Source organism: Rhinatrema bivittatum, chromosome 2 (assembly GCF_901001135.1).
Source record: "Rhinatrema bivittatum chromosome 2, aRhiBiv1.1, whole genome shotgun sequence".
In the NCBI taxonomy this organism is placed as follows: Eukaryota; Metazoa; Chordata; class Amphibia; order Gymnophiona; family Rhinatrematidae; genus Rhinatrema; species Rhinatrema bivittatum.
In genome coordinates, this window is record NC_042616.1 from 401,465,970 (window position 1) to 401,488,401 (window position 22,432).

Below are 22,432 nucleotides of genomic sequence, written 5' to 3' on the forward strand. Positions count from 1 at the left end.
ATAAAGGGGAAAACCAAACACAGCTAGCAAAACAACTCTCCAAAAAGAATAAGACAATAAGAAGAATACAATTCCCTGTTGTCTAAATATTATTGACTGGTGCCCAAGTTTTCTAAATATTTTTTCACCCTTGTAGACACACAGGAGCCGATTGAAATTTGTTCGTATTGTGGAAAGTTCTTGGAAGTGGTCACTGTTTAGCTTCAAACAAGGGGCGGAGAGCACATATTCCATGAGTTGCTAACATACAGGCCGATACAGTACGGACGCAGTAAAAAAAAAAAAAAAAGCGCGAAAGTTTCTGCTCTCGCTCTCAGAACGCGCGCAGCCCCCTCTCCTGGGCACGCCATACACAATGAAAATGAGGGGTCACGCTAAAAGGAGGCGCTAAGGACGATTACGCGCCCCTAGCACCTCCTTGGCCCAGGAGATGTGGCTGTCAGTGAGTTTGGAAAATGGATGCTCAATTTTAGGAGGGTCTGTTTACCTAACTGCTGCACAGCCACAGGTTAGGAAACGGTCGCCCCTAAAATTGAGCGTCTGTTTTTCTAACCGGACCTGCTGGCCCCTTTTTTATTTTATTTTTTTACCTTTTGGTTCCTCTAATTTAATATTGCTACAATATTAAATCAGAGGATGTACAGAAAAGTAGCATTTTCTGCTTTTTCTGTACACTTTTTCGGGCCACTGAGAAATTAGCACCTGTCCTTGGATCAGCCACACCTTTTTTTTTTTCCAGTATCCTGGGCGAATGACTAGTAGCTTCATCAACATGCGTTTGCATATAATGAGCGCTATTAGTTTGGGGGGAGGGGGGTTTGGATGGGCGTTTTTTCGCTAAACCCCTTACTGTATAAGGGGTAGTGGAGGCACGTGAAACGCACGTCCAACAGCAGGTTAAGCAGTGCGCTCAGCTGAGCATACTTTACAGTATCGGCCTGAATGTAAATGACGGAAGAAAAAGACCTAACCCATCCAGTTTGCCCAGCTATCCCTGTCCACACTATTAAGGATCTATCCCAGTTGCCGGTTGTAGAATTTGACAGCTCCTAAGATATCTCGCTTTAGCTGGGACAGTGTTTCTTCTTTTCCTTTTTGCACTCATCTGTCTTGAGTAGGAGAGCATATATAGCATACAAGATCCCCACTTAGTTCCCTCTTGCGCTCCACCTTTCTCACGTCAAAGCACAAAGCTCTGTATGATCTAAATAGGCAATACTAGTGTGACCATTGCTTGAACTTTTGGCTTTCTAGATCCCCTGTGCAGCCTGCCAGACGGACCGTGGCATTTTGAATGCCTGCGTTTCACAGATCCAGCTGCTAGTCACCATCACAACTGGCCAGATATATCCTTCATTGCCAGATTGCCTTCATTTTTATTAGGGCATCCACTGTTTCACATTAACACTTGACCATTAATTTTGCCACCTGATACTGAGGTGCCAGATATTTTATAACGCTGTTATTTCTACTTTGCCTTTTTACCCCCATTATCAGCTTTGGATATGGAAAGGGATGAAACTGTGTCCATCCTGAAGGAGGTTCCTGGGTAAAAGCAAAGTTCAACAGATAGAGCAGGATGAGGGTGAGGGGGCTTGGGTTGATGAACACTCTACAGCCACTGGTTAGGATACCAAGTTACTCAAAGTACAGGAATGTGCAAAGGATTTTCATTTTGTGCACATTTTTTCTGATGCATGCCATGTTCCTAGAGCCTGCTAATTTGCAGTACCTGAGGATCCATGTTGCTTATCCCTGTTGATGGAGGCACCATGCTTCTATCCTACCTTGCATGACCATTAGTCCGAAGGACATTTCGTATCTAAAATGTATTGTAGCTTTGGGGTCTGACAGTCTTTGGAGTTAATAGTTTTGAAAAGCTGAGTCAGCCCCTTGAATCAGCAGTGGTTAGAGTGGCAGGCTGAGAAGTAGGGAAGCTGGACTTCCAATCCTGCTTCTCCCACTGTCACTTCGTGTGATCTTGGGCAAGTCACTTCACTCTCCATGGCCTTAGACTTAGGAGGGTGTGTGTGTGTTGTATATTTGAGGGGGGAGGGTTCTTCAGTTTGTGTATGAGAGAAAGAACATGTGTAATGAAAGCCTATGTGTAAGTGAGAGAATGAGTGTGATTGAAAGCTGTATACAAGAGAGAGAGAAAGTGTGTGATTGAAAGCCTATGTGTAAGTGAGAGAGAGAGAGAATGAGTGTGATTAAAAACCTGTATACCAGAGAGAGAGGGAGAAAGTATGTGATTGAAAGCCTATGTGTAAGTGATGGTCTGACCACTATCGCATTGTGGGTGGTTCGGGGTGGATGAGGGCGATAGTGAAGATGAGGTCGAGCGTGTGGCCTGCCTTGTGAGTGGGGGTTGTGACATTTTGAATGAAGCCTAATGCTGTCATGGAGTTAATTAGGGTGACACAGGAGGCTGAGGGGGGGGGGGGGGGGTGGTGGAGTCAATATGGAGATTGAAATCTCCAAGGATATCTTGTAACCCCCCCCCCCCTCCCTGTACTGCAGCAGTATTACTGGAAAACACTAATTTTCACAAATTTTCTACCCTTGGGAGCTGGAGGATTGATAAGTATAAGCTGATAACACGTTTATCTAGGAAAGCCCCCGCTGTGCTGGTAACGGTCACATTATGGTAAGTAAGTTATTGTAGTATGAAACTTGTCCTCCAACCACCCTCACCTGCCCTCGCCCCCTCAAAATTCTTGGGCGTCATATGGGCGACACCTTCACCCTCGGCAGCGAAGGTGTTAAAAGTGCAGTAGCACTGCTGCTGTCAAGCATTTGCAGCCCCCCCCCCCCCGTCTGTTTGCCTTTCAGATTTCATGGGCAGCTTGTGCTGCCTCTACCACCCTCCTCAGCGTTTGAGGCGATCAGTGGCATTTTACCAGCTCGGGTCGGACTGGGACGCGCTCTGGTCCGCCCCATTTCCCCCTGCCGGAGCTGGGCTCGGGCAGCTCTTCTGACCGAGCTCCGTGTGAGCTGGATGGCGGGGGAGACTGCAGGCGCTGCAGTGCGGGCGCCGGTGCGAGGGAGCTGCGGGCTGGCTTGCTCTCAAAAGATGACATCAGCCTGCCCCCCCCCCCCCCCCCATCTCCCCGGCATCCAGACTCCTGGCTCAGGGCTCGCCGGCATCGCCGCGCTCCAACCCTCGCAGAAAGGGACTCCGCTCGGCAGGCTAGCGCGCTCCTTTCTTCGCACGTGTCCGTGCAGTCTCACAAGCTGAACAAATTGGGGGGGGGGGGGGTGCCTTTTTCTTTTCACAAGCTTTCATGCCTGTGCTTGGCCCTAGGATGGAGCCGCTGCCGCGTCGTGTTTTCTCGCCCTGTGCTTGGTCCTAGGATGGAGCCGCTGCCGCGTCTGTTTCCCCGCCCCCCCCCCCGCCTCTTTGTTGCATCCTGCCATGACGTAATCGGGTCGCAAAGCTGACGCGCCGAAGGCGCGCGGAAAAGTTCAGGGCCCGCTGCCGAGCGAGGGGGAGGGGAGAGGAGAGAAGAGTGCAGTGCCCGTCCTCTCTCCCGACTCCCTGTCCTTTCCCTGGCACCGGGGGAGGAGGAGAAGGAAGGCAAAGAGCGGGAAGTGTCCCATTTCAAGAAAAGAACGATTACACCTTGTAGCCCCGCCCGCTCGCCTTAGGGGCTTGTCTCGCTTTGAAGAAATGAATTACGTTTGCCACAGCCTTGATGCAGAATCGGTTCAAATTGCATTTTTTTTTTTTGAAAGAATGTTATTTGAAATTGATCGCTGTAATTGCTGATCAGTGAGCGGATACGATTTTGGAGGCTGCAGCCGGTTTTGTTTTTTAAGTCTTTACTAAAAATATATATATATTTTCCATCATTGTGCATCTAATTGACCCATCTACCGCTAAGATGCAGTGGGAGCTGCCTGGTCTGCAGGCATCACTTCCATATCTGGCGCTGTGGCGATGTTACCCTGCAAGTAGCATTTAAAAGCTCAGCTCCCACCACATTAAACAAAGAAAAAGACGCGTCTTTTTTTTTTAACCAGAGGCCGTTTCCCAAATCTCTTCCCTCTGTAGAGGTGATAGAAATGTTTTTTTTATTTATTTATTTATTTATTTATTTATTTATTTATTTATTTTTAACTTTTCTATACCGACGTTCCTGTAAAAGATACAAATCACATCAGTTTACAGTGCAACTGCAAAATTCGCTCAGGGGCGATACAAAGAACAGGGATTTACATTCATAGTCTTTGCTTAAGGAAGGTCAGAATTTTGAGGCACCTGAGCTAGAAGAGCATATACATCGAAAACGTGTATAGTTTGCTGTGCAGGCATTTTTTTGTTTTTGAAAGAGCTCTTACTCGGCCCATTTCTGTAGGTAGAACCACTGTTCAGGCTTGCTGCCCCGTTTGTTTTTCCTCCTGCTGTGAAACTGTTCCTGTAGATGTATAAACCTGTTTCCCCCCCCCCCCTCCATCATTCAGATGTTCTCTTCTTTTTATTGTGCAGAGTTTATCTCGACCCATGTTCTTACTCTGATTTTTGAAAAGTTCCGTGGTTGCGCCACTTATGGAAACGGAGTCTGATAACATTACTCTTACTTGTAAAAAGAAAGTCCCTGGCCGCTCCACTCCAGGATAAATAATGAAAGTCCTTATAAATGAACCAGCATTGGAGAAAGTTTTTGTCAATAAATCACCTTTGCAGTGCAGGAGAGAGTGGAGCCTGGTGACAAACGCAGTACCTCAATCTGTCACCAAAAAATAAAATAAAATATGTCACTGGGCTTTTTTTTATTTCTTCACAATAAAGATGGCAATTGATTAAACTTTTGAGTGACTGCTGCATTTATCTGTGAATGTGCTAGACAGCTTTCCTGTGTTTGGGCATCATCAGTGTACTTGCAGCCTCTGGACAGAGAGAATTTTAAGCCTAAAAGTCTGCTTGAGGCTGGTCCAGTGCATTTAAGGTTTGGACAGTGTGTTTTAATGCATGCACCCAGACTGCTTGAGTGCTTGGAAATGACTACAATGCAAAGAGAATGGTTTTAAAATGTGGCACAGTGATGTTAGCCCTGCTCCTTCCATGGCTGTGAGCCATTTAAAATTGTGCTCAGAGCTTTGAAGCTTAGTAACCTAGCAGTAATACACATCCAGGTAAGTAGGTCCTGCCAGATGAAAGTTGCCTTTTTTGGTTTAAATATTGTGCTAGACTTTTTTTTTTTTAATCCCCCCTCTCCAATGTGTATTGAAAACCACTTTCCCTTAGTGGCAGTCATACTGTGGTGGAGCTGTGTATGGTCTGGCTGTCACACAGATTTTACAATTGGTGGTTATATACATTTATAATGTGTGTTGGGAGAGGAATGAGGCGATAATAGAACTTACTGGATAAACCTCTCTTATACATATGGCAAGATAGCATCAGTTTTAATAAAGAACACATTTGAAACAAACACAAAAAAAGACTATTCACATTTTGTTATGGGAAACCAGTGGAACAGGATCAGTCAACTCGTGAACCAGACACCCTAAAGGAATGCTGTATATGGGGAGCCAGGAAATTCCTTTCATGAAGACAAGTTTTTTTTTTTTTTTTTTCTGTCATGTTTCCACTTGCTGCTAACAGATAATTTTGATCTATCTGGTGCATGTGGACATATTACCGTGTTTTTATTTATTTTGTGCAGAGGTTGTGGTCAACATTCTAATAGAAAGTGGAATCTAATGAGAATAATAGGGGGAAAAAACCCCCATAAGCACTGGCAAATTAAAAGTAAACTATTAAAAAAAAAAAAAAAAAGCAGGTTATTAGAGGTGAAACTTGTCAAGTAGATACAAAAAGGGGCCTGGATGTGTACTGCAGAGTATGTTAGGGACGTACCCATATCCAAATCATTCTTTGTAGGTGATTCAGAGGTACTGAACAAAAAGAAATACATTGGGTTTGTACGATGCAGTTGGTCCAGTCCTCCGTGAGAGGAGATGAGACCTAGCTGCAGAAGAAGGCTCTTTGATGTTGTATTTGAATTAAAATGCATTTCATAAAAAATTCTATCAGCTGTATATCATATACTGTAAATCACTGTAGGCAATCCCTAGGAATTGATAAACAGGTTAAATATGTAAGTAGGAATAGATGTATGTATTTGTTTTCTTATGCTGGTGCTAATTTAATATGTATTAGGAGAAGCTGCTTGCAGATTTATTAAAACTTCAGGCAAGGGGGGAAGAGCTAAGATGGCGGTGTGACTCCAGGTTGTTTTTACCTCGGTACACCTTGGATTAATTTATTACCTTTCCCCCCCCCCCCCCCCCTAAATTTTCCCTCGTGAGAAATTGCGTTTTCCATCGGCAGTGGCCTCAATTCTGAAGGTGCAGCAGTGGATAGACTTTCCTAGAGAGTGGTCTGAGAATGCCAGGGGGAGCCCCCGTGGCAGGTCTGGGTGAAGGAGGGCCTGATGTGGCTGGGGGAGAAGCTTCTCCACACTACTCCCTGACGCCATCCCACTGGTGTTGCGCTCAAACTTGTGTTTGTTTTTTGTTTCTTGCAGTTAGTTTCTTGCAGTTAGTTTAGACTATATAAATAGAGCAAAAAAAAAAAAAAACCAACCCTTCAGGCAAGGCCCGGTATTAGATTTTGAGTTTTCCCACTTCGTAGCTTTTGACAAGATGACCGTGTCTGGCTGTCTTGTTGACAGTACTGACCACCATTCTCATGGTGAACTGATCCAGCACAGAGATTACTCAGGTTGAGGGTGTCTGGCTGGTTCAGTGTTTTGATGTATGTGTGGTGTTGCAGCGCACGCATGTTATAAAATCGGGCGTAGATTTGTTCGTGCCGGGTTGCGCGTACAAATCTACGCCCGCGCGCAGGTTTAAAGATCAGCCCCTTAGCGTTTTGGTCATCAGTTGCCTTTATAACAGTATCTATTGTCTATGTAGACTTGCACTGCTTTGCAAGGCACCCTGGTTTAAGGGCTCCTGATAAATGCAGAAATTAAAACAAAGAATAAGTGTGTGAAATCAAATATTTCACTCCTGAGCAACAGTGGTGGTGTTGGCTTGGTTTCTCTGCATCTGTGGATGCCTTGCTGCCTTTGATTTGTTGGGCCCATGTCAACTTCCCCACCTGTTAGCAGGGAACATGAGCTTTGGGCTCAAAGGAATTTTATCTTCCAGAGATTAACTAAATAGGCATCTTAATACAGAGGTCTCCTTGGCTAGATAGGTAGACATCCTGTCCCTCAAAGTAAATCTTGACCAGCATTTGTTACAGCAGCCTGATTGTGCTATAACAGTCCCCCTTTTTACTACCCTCAGGTTTGTTTGTTTATTTAAAATTTCTTATATTCTGCATCTTTATAAAACAGTTCGTCCAGACTGGATAACACATTTTACAATCATAAAATACATACATTAAAACATAAGAACATGAAACAAACTGAAAATACATCATACAAAGTTAAAACTTAACTAAATGGGCTAAAGGAATATTCCCATTATAGTAACTAGCTCAAGTGCCGGTATTTGCTTGAGGTTTACTGGTTTGCAGGCTGCTTGATCTGCAGGGACTATTGTACAAATACCTTTTTCTTTCAGTATGAATTGTGCATTGTTTTCATGTATGTATTGTTATTCCAGTGCAATACTTTTGTTTTTCGCTGTGGTCCAGCTTCTGATTTTACAACTAGCGTGATGTTTTGCACATGTGATGAGCCTTGGACAAGGCGAAGTGAGGGTAGGGTGGCTCTGTAATATTGATTATACAGATCCATTGTCACTGTTAATGTGAAAGTAGCAGTTGGTGGTTCGTCTTGTCCTGAAATAAGAAAGGGAACACACACACACACACCTAGACACACACACTTCCAAGAGAAAAAGTTAGCTGTGATTTTGTTGACCGCTGTTCTGTTATTCTTTGTGTTCATTTGGCCTTTTATAAACCTTGATAATGAAAAATGCTGATTAATTCTTAGTATAGGGTAATTTGATGTTAGAATTTTAATTTATTTTAGGTTACTGTTTCTTGGTGTGATACTTTATTTGGTTATATGCTTTATGTTATTTTGTTTTATGTATGTCTTGTTGCAGTTTTAAGTTTGAATTGTAAGTCATTCAGAGTTTCATTTGGAAGTGAGCATCTAAGAAATTGTAATAAATACTTTTGTTTCTCTCCGAGGGGCATCTGAAAAAGAATGCAGGTCTGAGATACAGTAGCATAGTAAATGATGGCAGATAAAGACCAAAATAGCCCACCCTGCCTGCCCAGAAAGTCTTTTAGGATTGTAGCTTCTGCTGTGTGGAGGTTATTTTTTTATTATATTTTATTTAAAGTTTTTGTATACCGACATTCGTTTAGAAAACATCACATCGGTTTCCATAGAACAAAAAATGGCCAACAGGGCTTTACATAGAAACTGAATAAAATAACTAGAGAGGGGGGGAGGGGGTAAGGGCTTTACAATGAAAATATTAAGAGAACTGGGAAGGGGGGGGGGGGTAGAGGGATAAGGGAAACCAAGGTTATGCTGTACAAGGTTACCCCCTTATCTTCTGTTCAGGGTTGTAACTACTGCTTTGTGAAGGTTATTCTTATACAGAAAAGTTACAGCATGTTACCTCAATGCTTTATTTCTATCCTTTTCCCACTAGGAATCCTCTGTTTATCCCATGTATTATTATTATATTTTTAATTCTACTATTTTTACCTCTAGGCATCTCCCACCCTTTCTATGAAAAAAATATTTACGGATTTTGTTCCTATGTCTATCCACCTGGAATTTCATATTGTGACCCTCTAATTCAGGGGCAGCCAACTCTGGTCCTTGAGAGCCACACACAGGCCAAGTTTTCAGGATATCCACTATGAATATGCATAAGACAGATTTGCATGCACTGCCTTCATTGTATGCAAATATATCTCATGCATATTCATTGTGAATATCCAGAAAACATGGCCTGTTTCTGTAGCTCCCTGCGTTAATTCTACAGCTTCCTTTCCAATGGAAATATTTGCTTCCTGTGCATGAATAGCTCTCCGGTATTTAAAATCTGTGTCAAGTCTCTCATGTCACTCTCCTCCTCTAGGGTATACATATTTAGGTTCTCAGGTCTCCTCTCATATATCTTTGGTACAGATCCTGCATCATTTTGGCTGCCTTTCTCTGGACCACTTCTCTCCTCTCCCTTTCCTTTTTGAGATACGGTCTTCAGAACTTAACCCAGCACTCCAGGAAAGGCCCGACCAGTGATATGTACAGGGGTATTATCCCTTCCTTTTTTTTTTGCTAGTTATGCCTCTCTGTGCAGTTCTCTGGGTCACCACCTTGTCACATTGCTTTTCTGCCTTCAGATCATTGAACACCATCGCCCGTAGCTGTCTCTGCTGTCTGTGCACATCAGACCCTGATCCCCCATCAGATACAACTTCTTTGGAGTTGAGCACTCCAAATGCATGACTTTGTGCTTTGTACTCAAGCTTTCTTAGGTCACTTCTCATTCTGATTCTCATTTATGAGAGAGTAGTGATGTTTCAGGAACCCAATCAGCAACAAGGGTCTTTTTTTTTTAAAAATTTGGTTTATTTCTCTGTGCTGTTGCAGTCAGGGTTATAAATGAAATGTCTGCTCCTTACCAGCCCTGAGGATGTCCTTTTTATTATCAAGAAAAGAACAGGTTTGAGGGCATATCTATTATCAGCTCTTTGTTGAGAATTTCTGATTTCTTGGACTGATTGTGCAAAGTGGCAGAGTTAAAACCGAAAGTTGTAGTTTGAGCATATTTCATTTTGGTTTATATTTTTTGGTTCTTCTGATAAATTGGTACCTAAGAAATTGTTGAATAATAAGGAATTCTATCTTTGTTGTTTTTTTTAATATGCATTTAAGTACTGGAGGTTACTGATTTCTTTCTTTTTGTAGAAGTTTGATTTTAATTGATTTCATTTATCATTAGATTTATAACCTGCTTTTCTTACCCAAAGTGGAATGTTACTTATCACAACAATATAATATCAAACACAATCCAGTAATACTGAAAATATAAACATACACTAATGCAGCTGCAAAATAGCAATAAATATAAATCAGATAAAAATAGTGTAAGTATTTTAGAATTCAGAACTGCAGCATAATACATCGAAACATAAGATACTTTTTTTTTTAAGGAGCTTCCTAAAATGCATAAAATCAATTACCTGCCAGAGTTTCTTTGGAAACAAGTTCTAGAGCTGAGGAACAGACAACAAAAACAAGCTCTTCCTGGTGGTTGCTGATATAAACAGTTTTAATTGAGGCATTGTCAAAAGATCAGCCTGTACAGAAGGTGCAGACCTTGCAAGAGCACACTGTGAAGGGTACTCCTTAAGGTAGACTAGTCCAAATCAAGTGATTTAAAAATTAGGGTTAAAAATGTTTACATTTATCCCTAAACAGAATTGTTAGCTTGCACAATTTACATAAGACTGCAGTAATGTGCTCTCTATAACCATGACCTGTGAGGAGAGGAGCAGCTGAGTTCTGAACGAGCCGAATACGAGATGGTCTGAGGGATAGCCTGATATATAAAGAACTACAGTAATCGAGATGTGAGATAAAGGCATAGATTACTGTGGCAAAATTATGTTTAGAGAGCTATGGACACAGCCTGTGAACCAGGTGCCCTACTAGCCAGAGCGGTGACCTGAGAATCTAGACTCTGATAAATCAAGGATCACCCCAGCCTTGTAACTTGAGATTTTATAATCAAGTGGGGTGTTGTTCTTAGATTATTATAAGGCCGGATAAATGAAGAGGTTTCCTGACCCTAATTATTTCTATCTTATCTGAGTTATTATCATTTTGTTTTGAGTGGCCCGATTAAAAATCTCTGATAGCCATAAATTCAACTCAGCTGCCATGCCTATGACTAGCTGTTAATGCCAGAGCCTTTCAGTTTTGCTTTGCTATGCTCAAGGTGGAGGAATTCCCAGGTGACAGCCTCCCCTCTTCCACAGTAGCAGCTGAATGTCGTGGTGAGCATCTCACTCTCAGGAGTTATTCCTCAGAACGTTTACTTAGTTCAGAGACCGGATTGATGATTAATTTTAAAAATTACTGCCTTTCCAAGTAAGTTCAAAATGGAGATGCAAAAAAATATGAAGAGGGCAATTTTCAAAGCAATTATAGCAGGTAAAAAGTGTTTTACCTGCATAAATCAGCTCTCTCAAAATTGCCCAATCCCAATGTGGCTAATTGTATGCTGGTGGCCGAATTTTGTACCAGTTAAGTTTGCATATTATCAGGTAAACCCTTGAGTTTTTAGCAGTTCCCTTTGACTGAGTTTATTTGTGTCTGTTGATGGGATAGAAGACCAATCCTTGATCCACAAACGAGAGCACAGCCAAAACCTGCAGTAGTGGAGTTAGCCTTTCTCCTGCCATTTTGTGCTTGTGTTTGCCTGGCTCTCCGTTAACAGGCAGGTGTGAATTAGCTATTACGCATAAGTGGAGTCATCTGACAGCACTAGCATGGACCTAGCTCTCAGAACTTAGTAAAGATTTTATTGGGCATGCGAGGATGCTTCCTCGTGAGCGATTCAGTTTGTCTTCGTCTGAGCTAATGCACGTCTGTCTAAATTTTTCTGTTTTTCGGGCTTAGTTCCTTGAGCTGCCTCATAGTGTGAATATTTCTTCTGCCACTGCCTCTGTAGCCCTTCAGACAGAACTTTTAAATTCTAAGTTGAGATGCCAAGAAGCACTGAGAGAGCCAAGGCCTAAAAGCCTGTGATGAGTGGGTTTAAGGCATGCATTTGTGGACTCTGGATGTCTATTATGGCTTGCATACCATCTGCTACTGCTGATTGGGCTCTGACCACTGTCCTTCAGACTGCTATAGTGGTGGTCCCATGTCACCTAGGGTGCAGAAATGCTGTGCCTGAAAAATGGAAGCCCTGGGAAAGGCGCTAGTGAGTAAAAATACCAAGCTTTGGCCTGAAGCCAAGCAGTGGAGCCTCTCCTCGTTGACAAGTGAAGCATCATCAGGCTCCTGGCTGAAGAAGTTGAGGTAGGAAGCATTCCTCTTTTGATTTTGCAAGCATGGAAAGACACCCCCACCCACTCCTTGGCACAGGCTTCCTGGTTCACCTCAGGGCAGGGGTGGAGATTGGTACAGAGGCTTCTGGTGCTGGAGAAGATGATCAGAAAATTATTAAATCAGCACGAGGAACCCCCTTGGGAGCTGTCAACCTCAGAGTTGAAGCCAACACCATTGGTGCAGGGCTGTGCTGGAGCAAGGACTTCCTTGATGCTGAGGCAGAATCTAGCCTTTCTGGTTCAGGTGCCATTGTTATTCATAGTGTGAAACATCTTCATGATGCTGAATCAATTATTTTCCTGGACCTGGGACCGATGAGTGCGCCATCTGTCATTAGTGTAGAGATCATGGGATCTTTCAGTACACTACATGTGGAAGACTAAGGCGCCATCTGTGATATTGAAATGGGTCACTTTGAGGTGGATGTCCAGGAATCCTGTTGTTCCTTCTGCTGCATAGAAGGAAGTGGTGCTATCTGTCTAACAGGACGCTGGTCAACAGGAGCTGCTAAAGCACTCAGCATGGAGTGCCTCAGAGCCAGTGGCCCATGAGATAAGGGATGCTGCCTTGGCACTAGGTTTCTCTTCTGCTTTATTGTCAGCCCTGAGCAGATCTGGGTCTCTGAAGAGGGTGCTTTTTCTCCAACTCCAGCCCAGAGGGCCTTTAACCAGTGAAAGCCCAGTTATTGGAGATAGCAAAACATTTCTTTACCTCCTTGAGCCCTTAAAAGGGAGATTAGAGCCTTTCCTGTTCAAGATGGAGGGAATTTTCCCACATAGTGGGGCTGTTCCCAGTCTCACTCTGGTATGGACCTCACCACAAAAGCTCTGAGCACTGAGACTAAGTCCTCACTCTGAAGTTTGGATTCTCCTTCTCCAGAGGAGTCCCTTCATAATTCAGAGGGTGAAGAAATGGGCTCCATTTACTCTGGGTTCCTCCCAGAAATTTCTGCTGCTGGACCAATGGACTCTACCTTAGTTGGCTTCCTCATCATTGGACCATGGCTCACTGTTTCCTTTTGGTCAGGGGATGAGAAGGATTCCATTGGGATTCCATCTGATTCCCCACTGGATTTGCCTTGGCATACCTCTTCTCCAGAGGATCTCCCTACTCCAGATTTTTGGATAAGCTGGCAAAGGTTCTGATTATCAGTGCTAAAAAAAGAAAAAAACCTAGCATATTTGGGCTCTTTAATCTTCTCTGATTTCCAGATGATTCTGTAGATATTCCAGTTCACAAGCTTCTCCAGGATCTTCAGATGAGGATGTGGCACATGCCTACCTTGTGCCTTCTGGTAGTCAAAATGCTGGACTTCATATACAGAATGCAGGCTGCCCTGGTATTTGGGGTGGTCCACTCTATGGTGGTGGATTTGGTGCTGAAGTGCACTAAGGGCACTTATAATTACTTTAAAACATGCTGCTGGGGAAGGACTTGAATGTGTTGGATGCTTTTAGGATGAAGGTCTTACAGGGTTCCATTCTGAGAGCCCAGATCGCGGCTCATCAGCTTTACATAAAGCAGAATTTGCACAAATGTGTCCAGAAGCTAAAACCATTGACTGAATCATCAGACCCAGAACAGGTAGACTTTCGTCAACCAGTGGAAGATGCAGAGGAATGTCAGAAGCATCTTATCCATTCTGTATGTGAAGCTTCTGATACTGTGGCAAGGAGTTCAGCTGCTTCAGTAGGGGCCTGAAGACACGCATGGTGATGGGCGAGTAGCCTTAGGGAGGATGTGCTTGATAGTCTTACAGATATACCTTGTATAGGGGACAACTTATTGGGTGAGAGTTAGAAACAATGGCACTGATTAAGGAACATAAATTTGATAGCAATTTATTTGTTAATCATTGTTATCCACTGGAAGATGTACAGATGTGGGGTGACCACACATTATAATATGCTAATTCATGTATAATTGTGTCAAGTATACGATCGTGTTGGTAATTTTTAGGTGAAGTGAGTGATAAGGGTTGGGTAGTATGAATGAGAAGAGAATGAATGGAGGGTAATGCGTGGAGATTACAGTTTTAATGTTAGGGAGATTATAACACACATAGTGGGTCTTATGTATTAGATGTGCTGAGTTTAAGCAGAGTGTGTATTGTATATATACAATCTGTTCTTTGGCTGTGGCCTATATTTTCATATGTTTTTATTGTGTTGTTGAGCATCATTACTTGTTAATGTTTTGTGTGATTGTCAATAAAAATTTTACAAATTAAAAAAAAAAAAATTGTTTTGAAGCATTATAATTTGCTGAGTCCCTCTGTAGTGTACGTATATTCAGTATTATGAACAGAGGTAGTGCACGGATATTATTTAACTGATTAAAGATCATCATTCTACACTACAGTCATTATCAGCTGTAGCAGGAGAGCAACAGATTCCTTTCCAAGGCATGCACTTCTCTTACAAGTGCCTTTTCTTTCAAAGGTGTTCCTTCTGCTGTTTTCAATGTCAAGTTCCTCCTCCTCCTCTTCAGCAGTGTCTGTCTGTTCAAGGTCAACAGAAGGAAAGGCATCAGCCCAAGACTTAGCAGCAGACAAAACCTAAACTGGGCACCAATTTTTGGCAACTCTGAAACTTGTTATTTCTGGTGAGGGTAAGGGTTCAGTCCTTTGGAGTTGCTTTGGATTGCCCAGGTCTTGAAAATTGTGGAGTATGGCTACTGCTTATGCTTTCTCTGCAGACCCATTGGATTTCTGTCTTCATCTCTGACCTGTCTCAAGCTGCCCAGCTGAAGCTGGAGTGGAATCTCTCTCCATTCAGAAGGTGGTCAAACCTCTACCTTTTCAAGCATGTGGCCAGGAATTCTATTGATCCCCGAGAACTCAGGGGGTTTGAGGCCTGTACTGGATTTGCGAAGGCTGAACAAGCCACTGCTTCAGGAGAGGTTTAAAATGAATTTGCTCCAGATGAGTCTCCCTTTGATTCAGCCAAGGAATTGGTTGCGTGTGCTTGTTTTAAGGCACTTATGCACACACATTCACCATCATCTTTCCCACTGGAAATTCCTCAGGTTCATGGCATATTATCAGTACAAGGTGCTCTTCTTTTGGCCTCTTGGCAGCTCCGAGAGTGATCATGAAAGTAATTACGATAGTAGTAGCACAGCTTCATCAGCAGGAAACTGTGTAATTCCATACCTGAATGATTGATTGGTGACAGGTCCATCTCTATCAGAAGTTCTGGAGTCCCTCAAAGTTCTTATGGCTCTTTCAGCCCTTGGGCTTCCTAATCAACTTTGCCAATTCAAATTTGGCCCTGGCTCCAAGAATTCAGTTCATGGAAGCCTGGATAGACTTGCTATAAGAGAAAATGTTTTTCCCTGTCGAAAGGACAATATTGCTGATGGACCTGCCTTCAACAGGATGAGTGTCAGCATAGGTGGTCCTGGTTGTCCTTGGTCACATGGTAGCTGCTATACACGTGGTACCTCTGATTCATCTGTACATGCGAGGCTTTTAGTGGTGTTTCTAAGGCAGTGAGTTGCAGCTGAGTTGAGCTCCTTTAAGCTTTATCCCACCAAATCTCTGTGACTTCCAAGATGAAAATATCCCTTCAGTGATGAATGAATCTAGAAATTCCAAGTGTGAACCTCTTGCTATGAGTCCCTCCGCATCAAGTGACTATTTACCTATATTTCCACAAAGGGGTGGGGGGCTCACACTGTTGCAACATGGACCCAGGAATTTTGGTCCTCAGCGGAGAATAATCTGTAAATTAACCACCTGGAGTTGCAAGTCATTTGCTATGCTCTGAGCGTTTTCTCTCATCTCTTCTCAGGAAAGAGAATCTTAATCTAGACAGATAACCAAGTGGCCATGTTCTGTTAAACAAGCAGTGAGGTATGAAATCTCATGCATTGAATCCGGTCATGGGCAGGACATCACAATGCCCATCTATAGGCAGCTTACCTTCTGGGAATCCAGGATACGTTGGCAGAATACGTTACAATTGCATGAGTGGTCTTTTAAGCAAATATTTGTGAACAACTTGTTTACTTGCTGGGGAAGACTGGTGATCAACCTTTTCACTTCAGAATTCAATATCCAGTAGTTATACAATGTTAGGTTCCATATTAGGAGCTACCACCCAGGAAAAAGATCGAGGCATCATAGTGGATAATACTTTAAAATCGTCGGCTCAGTGTGCTGCAGAAGTCAGAAAAGCAAATAGAATGTTAGGAATTATTAGGCAGGGAATGGTTAATAAAACAGAAAATGTCATAATGCCTCTATATCGCTCCATGGTGAGACCGCACCTTGAATACTGTGTACAATTCTGGTCGCCGCATCTCAAAAAAGATTGAAAGGAATCCATCAAGTCTGAGCTGTCTAGGAAATCTTGGAACCGGCCAACTACCCATTCAATAACCTTAACTGAAAACTGAATATCTTGATGCTGAAATTAATAGCTTGGTCTCAGTGTTAGCAGCATGCGTATTTTATGTATTTATTTAGGAACACTTAAAAATCACCTTACAGGAAAACAGACTTGGGGCCAGACTTTCTAAGATGTGCGCGGGCGTAGATTTGTGTGCGCAACCCGGCGTGCACAAATCTACGCCCAATTTCATAACATGCGCGCTTCTAGGGGAGCCCCGATGGCTTTCCCCGTTCCCTCCCGCTCCCCTTCACCTTCCCCTATCTAATCCGCCCCCTAGCCCTACCTAAATCCCTCCCTACCTTTGTTGTCTTAGTTACGCCTGCCTCTGGCAGGCGTAACTTGTGCGCACCAACACGGCCACAGTGCCGGAGGCCTCTGTCCCGCCCCTGCCCCCTTCCCGCCCCTTTTTCAAAGCCCCGGGACATACGCGCGTCCCGGGGCTTGCGAGCGTTGCCGAGCCTATGCAAAATATGCTCGGCGTGCGCAGTGGCACTTTCCCGGGGTTGTGCATGTATCCCTTTGAAAATCTGCTCCTTAGTATCCTCCCAACACTAAGTAGGAGGAACCACAGGAAGAAGCATGAAAAACAAAATCTTGACAGCGGTCAGGTTAGGAGAACGGATGCTTAGTTTACTGGTGTCCATTTTCCTAACCTGCACACAGCCACATCTGCTGGGCGCCCGATGCCATGGACGTGTTAGGAGCGCACAATTTATCCCTTGCGCGTCCTTTTGCATTTCCCTATTGCATCGGGCATCCAGGAGAGATGGCTGTGCACTTGATATTGCATTGGCCCCAGTGTGGGATGAAATGAAACCTAAAAACCTCCATACTAATCATTTGCTTCCAGATACTAACTTGATTGTTTGTTGCCATTTATCTTTTCCCTTGTCATTTTGATTCTTCCATCTTTTTATTGAATTCAGCTGTTTGCATAATATGTACACGATTCCTAGAGAAATGCACATGCAGACCGTTTAAGTTGATGAATCTTTTTCAAGGGCTGCTAGGTTTTCTGTTTTTTTTTTTTTTACCTTTTTTTCTGATCAAAATGGTTAAAGAATATAGCATCGCTTGTTTGAGTGAAGATGTCTAGTGGCTGTCTTGGTGTTGAAGACAATGGAAATCTTTACAGGTTGAGATAAGAATTAACCAAAGAGAGATCTTGTGCATGATCGTTCAAAAGTACACAGATCCTTTGTTCAGAGGATTTGTTAATCAGGCCTGGCTTGACCTGCCTGCTTCTCTTATGACAATGGTGCTATCTGGTCATCTTATGTTACCTCAGTCCAGATCCTTCTAGTTACGGTTGTGGGGTGCCAGTTAATTGACAGTTAATTGCAAAGTGGCTTTTATTTCTTCATCACATTACTATGGTCATATTTGAACAAGTGCAAAAAGCTAACCACAGGGATAAATCCTCCATGAGGCAGACCTGAATATTCACCCTAGCCATCTTGAATAACTTGATTTTTTTCGTAGCAATTGAAAAAAATACATAGGATAAATAGCTCCAGATATTTGGCCATTGATGTGAGTGAGCAGTTTTGCAGGATAGGGGTTAATGTTATTTATATGTTTCAGTGAACATAAGGCTAAATATACCAAACATTTTTTCCATTCATGCAAAATGGGGAATACCCTTTAATATGTCAGGTTCTTTGCGAGAAAAGGATTAAGAACTGCTGTGCTTTTTTTTCTTTTTTTTTTTTTAAAGAAAACACGAATAATATTTCATGAAACTTTTTTTGTTATAAAAGTGCCAACACACATCTGGGAGTGCATTAAAGAATTTTGACACATTTCCTAGTTACTAAAGGCACTTTAGGCATTCTTCCTCCTCATATCTGGAATGTGCATTGACATGTTTCACAACCTGTCATATTTTTTTTACTTAAAGGAAAGCAGCACCATCTGTATACTGTGCAGGATTTCAGAAGCAGACTTTGTATATATTAATAGTACTACTGTAATTTTTAAAAATTCCTTTAAATCTTTTTTAAGTGAACCTATTGCAGTTTGCTAGCTTTCATGGTACTTTGTAGTATTACGTGGTGTGTGTGTGTGTGTGTGTGTGTGTGTGTGTGTGTGTGTGTGATATCACAGCTAATACTGTTCAATTTGATCAAATGTGTGTAGTGGAGCTGATGAGTTGCTCACATTGCTGCTCCTAAGTGGGGTCAGGGGACTTGAGAGGAAGTAGCTTAAAATGTTACAGTAATATATTGGATGAGTATTAATAATTGTTGTGTTGGAGGGGGGCACTCCTTGAAGTTAGCATGGGGCACATTTAAAACTAATCGGAGAAAGTTCTTTTTTACTCAACGTACAATTAAACTCTGGAATTTGTTACCAGAGGATGTGGTTAGTGCAGTTAGTATAGCTGTGTTTAAATAAGGATTGGATAAGTTCTTGGAGGAGAAGTCCATTACCTGCTATTGAGTTCCCCTGGAGAATGGCCACTGCCATTAGCAATGGTAACATGGAATAGACTTAGTTTTTGGGTACTTGCCAGGTTCTTGTGGCCTGGTTTGGCCTCTGTTGGAAACAGGATGCTGGGCTTGATGGACCCTTGGTCTGACCCAGTATGGCATTTTCTTATGTTCATATGTGTACGCTACTGGGTTACTGTGGAGTTCTTAGTAGGTACCAGGCAGTGTTTTTAAGCACTGGGCTGTTATTCTTTCCTCCCCTAGTTCCTTTATTCATGCTTGTTGTAGCTTGCAGTTTTGAGTTCAGCTGGAAAAATGATCCCTTGATGGTATGAAGAGAATCAGGCAGGCAGAGTGCAAAAACGGGAGCAGAAGACTGGAGCAGAAAATCTTTCAGTACAAAAATAAGGTGTTCGATTTCTTTCCCCTATCCCATGACAAGAACAAAAGCATTTTTAGGACAGCACCTTCCTCTATATTAGCAGCGTCTTGTAGTTTCTTTATCTTTTGAACAATTCTGTGTTTGTTGTGAGAATTTTTTCACATGTGACATCCAATGAGGTGCAGGTTACAGTCAGAGGCCTGTAAAGCTGTCATGGTACACGTCATGTGTTAAGAATTAAGGAATGCCTAAAGTATTGTTTCATTTTCAAATTACTAACTTAAGTTTTTGAAATATTTTTCAGGATTTCGAAAAAATGACGAGATGAAGGCTATGGAAGTTTTACCAATTTTAAAGGAAAAAGTCGCTTATTTGTCAGGTAAAGAATGAACTTACCTTGTCTGCTTTGTGGTTTCTATCTATGAAAACTATTGAATTGCTTTTCTGTCTGTTTGGCATTCCCCTTTAATTCACATTCTAGTTGTAGATATTAAAGTTAAAATGTCAGACACAGAAACACACCTGTTACGCACAGCGGTATTTCCCAACGAGTGTGCCTTCAGACTTGATCGCCTGTGCCATGGAAAATCGCCTGTGCCTGCCTGATGCTCGGTTCCAGGCCAGCACCTGGGCTCTGCTCTCAACACCTTGCAGCGACAGGAGATACCCTTGGTGGCTCTGATAGGAACTCCTTTCTGAGAGCATGTATAAACACGCATGTATAAACACACATGCCTCTTCCTAGCTACAGCATAAACCCTAGAGTGTGGCAATTAACATGCAGCATGCAGGGCCCGGATAGCCGTGTCTCGCTTTGTGCAGCAGACAATGCATTCGGCATCTCCTCATCTTCCCCCTTCTAAGCCTCTGTCTTATCGCAATTCTCAGTGAGATGGGGAGAGCGTGCACTTGAGCGTTGGTGGTCACTCATTCTGAGTGTTGGGAGCAGCAGCAGTGGAGGAGTTCTGGCAGCCACACGGGGCAGCCAGAGCTGGCTGCCCACGTCACACCAACATTTCCCTTCTCCTGCACCTGTATGTAGAAGGAACTGGCCTATTTTGATGCGTTTATGTGTCCCTGCCTCCTCTTTCTCTTTGTTATGAAAGAGAAGACTGGCTGGTCTTTTAGTGCTTCCCTAGCTCTTCTTCTGGACACACTGCCTGCTCCGAGGGGGTTGCTGCACCACACAATATTTTTATTAATGTAGGTATGTTTTGGGCTTGAAAAGCTTGGGGAGCACAGGCATACAGAGATCAAGGATAGCCGTCCTATTTTGAATGCTTATGTACAGCTGCACTAGCTCACTGGAGGACTGGGCTTGGAAGAAGAGCTCTGCACAGATTGGAAAAAACACTGTAGATGCTTTTCTTTCTTCACTTACTTGCCTTTTTCCTGCACCCACACAGTCAAGAAACGAAGGAAAGTGAACTCTATGTGCAGTGGAACGCCATTCTGTTACCCGGTGCTCTTCCTGGCGTGTTCTTTATCTATGCATCTTTATCGTTTCTAAAAAAATGTATGAGTCGCCTAAGTTACTAGGCGGGCTACAAATCTACACACACAATTCAAAAGAACAAATAATGCACATGCTTTATAGACCTGCCCCTGTCAGCCGCTCACCAAGGTCTGGTCCAGACCTTGTGCTAAAAAAGGATCTTTCTCTTCATCCCTGGATATTGTTGTCAGTTTGATCCTGCCAAAGCAGGGATGAACAGACTTAGCCAAATTAATAGAATCTGCAGTCTTACGTCAGCTATCTGAATTTCTATCAGACAATAACATTCTTCACATTAATCAACATGGATTCAGAAAAGGTCACTCAACTGAAACTCTCCTTCTAGCTTCTTTTGATACCCTATTCCGCGCTTTTGATTCTTACACTGACTACATTGCTGTTTTCTTAGATATCTCAGCGGCCTTTGATACCGTTGATCATCACATACTCATCTCTGGTCTTAAATCTATTGGTATAACAGGTACAGTTCTAAATTGGTTCATATCTTTTCTTACAGATCGTCCTCAACAAGTTAACATTAATCATCACTCCTCTAATGCTTACACAATTCCATCTGGTGTTCCCCAAGGTTCATCACTATCACCTATACTGTTCAATATTTATCTTCTACCTCTTTGTCACATTCTTTCTTCACTCGGTCTACAATTCAAAATCTACGCAGATGACATACAATTCCTAGTTCCCTACAAAACATCTTGGTCTAATACTCTAAATATGGTTTCTCTTTACTTATCCACTATTAATTCCTGGTTGTCCCATAATCGCTTAAAACTGAATCCATCTAAGACTGAAATAGTTCATTTAACCTCTATCTCAGAGACTTCTATTGGTCCACCTTCACATTGGTCCATAAATGGAACATCTATTCCTATTACACAACACGCCACAAACCTAGGAGTCATCATAAACTCAGATCTATCCATGAAACAACATATTTCATCGTTAACAAAAAAATCTTTCTACAAACTACAACTCTTAAAACGTCTCCGTCCTCTTCTCTTTTATCAGGATTTTCGAACTATTCTACAATCTCTAATCTTCTCTGGTCTAGACTACTGCAACGCTCTCTATTTAGGACTTTCCGATTCTATAATTCATCCTCTGCAAATTGTTCAAAACAGTGCTGCTCGTATTCTGTCAGGTACTCCCATTCGAAAACATATTACACCCATCCTTCAATCCTTACATTGGTTACCAATAAAATATAGAATAAAATACAAAGTTCTTACTGTTATTCATAGCTTACAACATAACTCATCTTCCACATGGCTTTGCTCATTACTCCGTATATATAAACCCACCCGTCATTTAAGATCATTAACTCAAAACTTATTAGACATCCCCTCCCCACGACAGGCCAGACTTGATATTACTAGAAGAAGAGCATTTTCTGTAGCAGGACCCACCATTTGGAACTCGATACCCAATTTACTTCGTTCAATATCCAATACCCAACAATTTAAGAAGACACTAAAAACATATTTATTTCAATTAGCATTTAATATTCATCCACAACACACTACGTCAAATAATCAACATTTAGCAACCTAATAATTTCTTCCACATTTTTAACATCACCCTTTTTCACCTTACGCCTTCCCTCCTCCCCATTCATTTTCTCCTACCTTTTTCCCTTCCATAAAACATCTTTT

At 42.5% G+C, this 22,432-nt stretch overlaps 1 protein-coding gene across 1 annotated transcript in view; it reads left to right on the plus strand.

Moving 5' to 3' along the window:
- The window catches only part of TRIO (trio Rho guanine nucleotide exchange factor), a 964,000-nt gene that overhangs the window by 262,883 nt on the left and 678,685 nt on the right, over positions 1-22,432 (plus strand). The window contains exon 2 of the mRNA XM_029590045.1: positions 19,569-19,643. Within this exon, the coding sequence (XP_029445905.1) occupies positions 19,569-19,643 (75 nt within the window). The remainder of the gene's footprint in view (positions 1-19,568; positions 19,644-22,432) is intronic.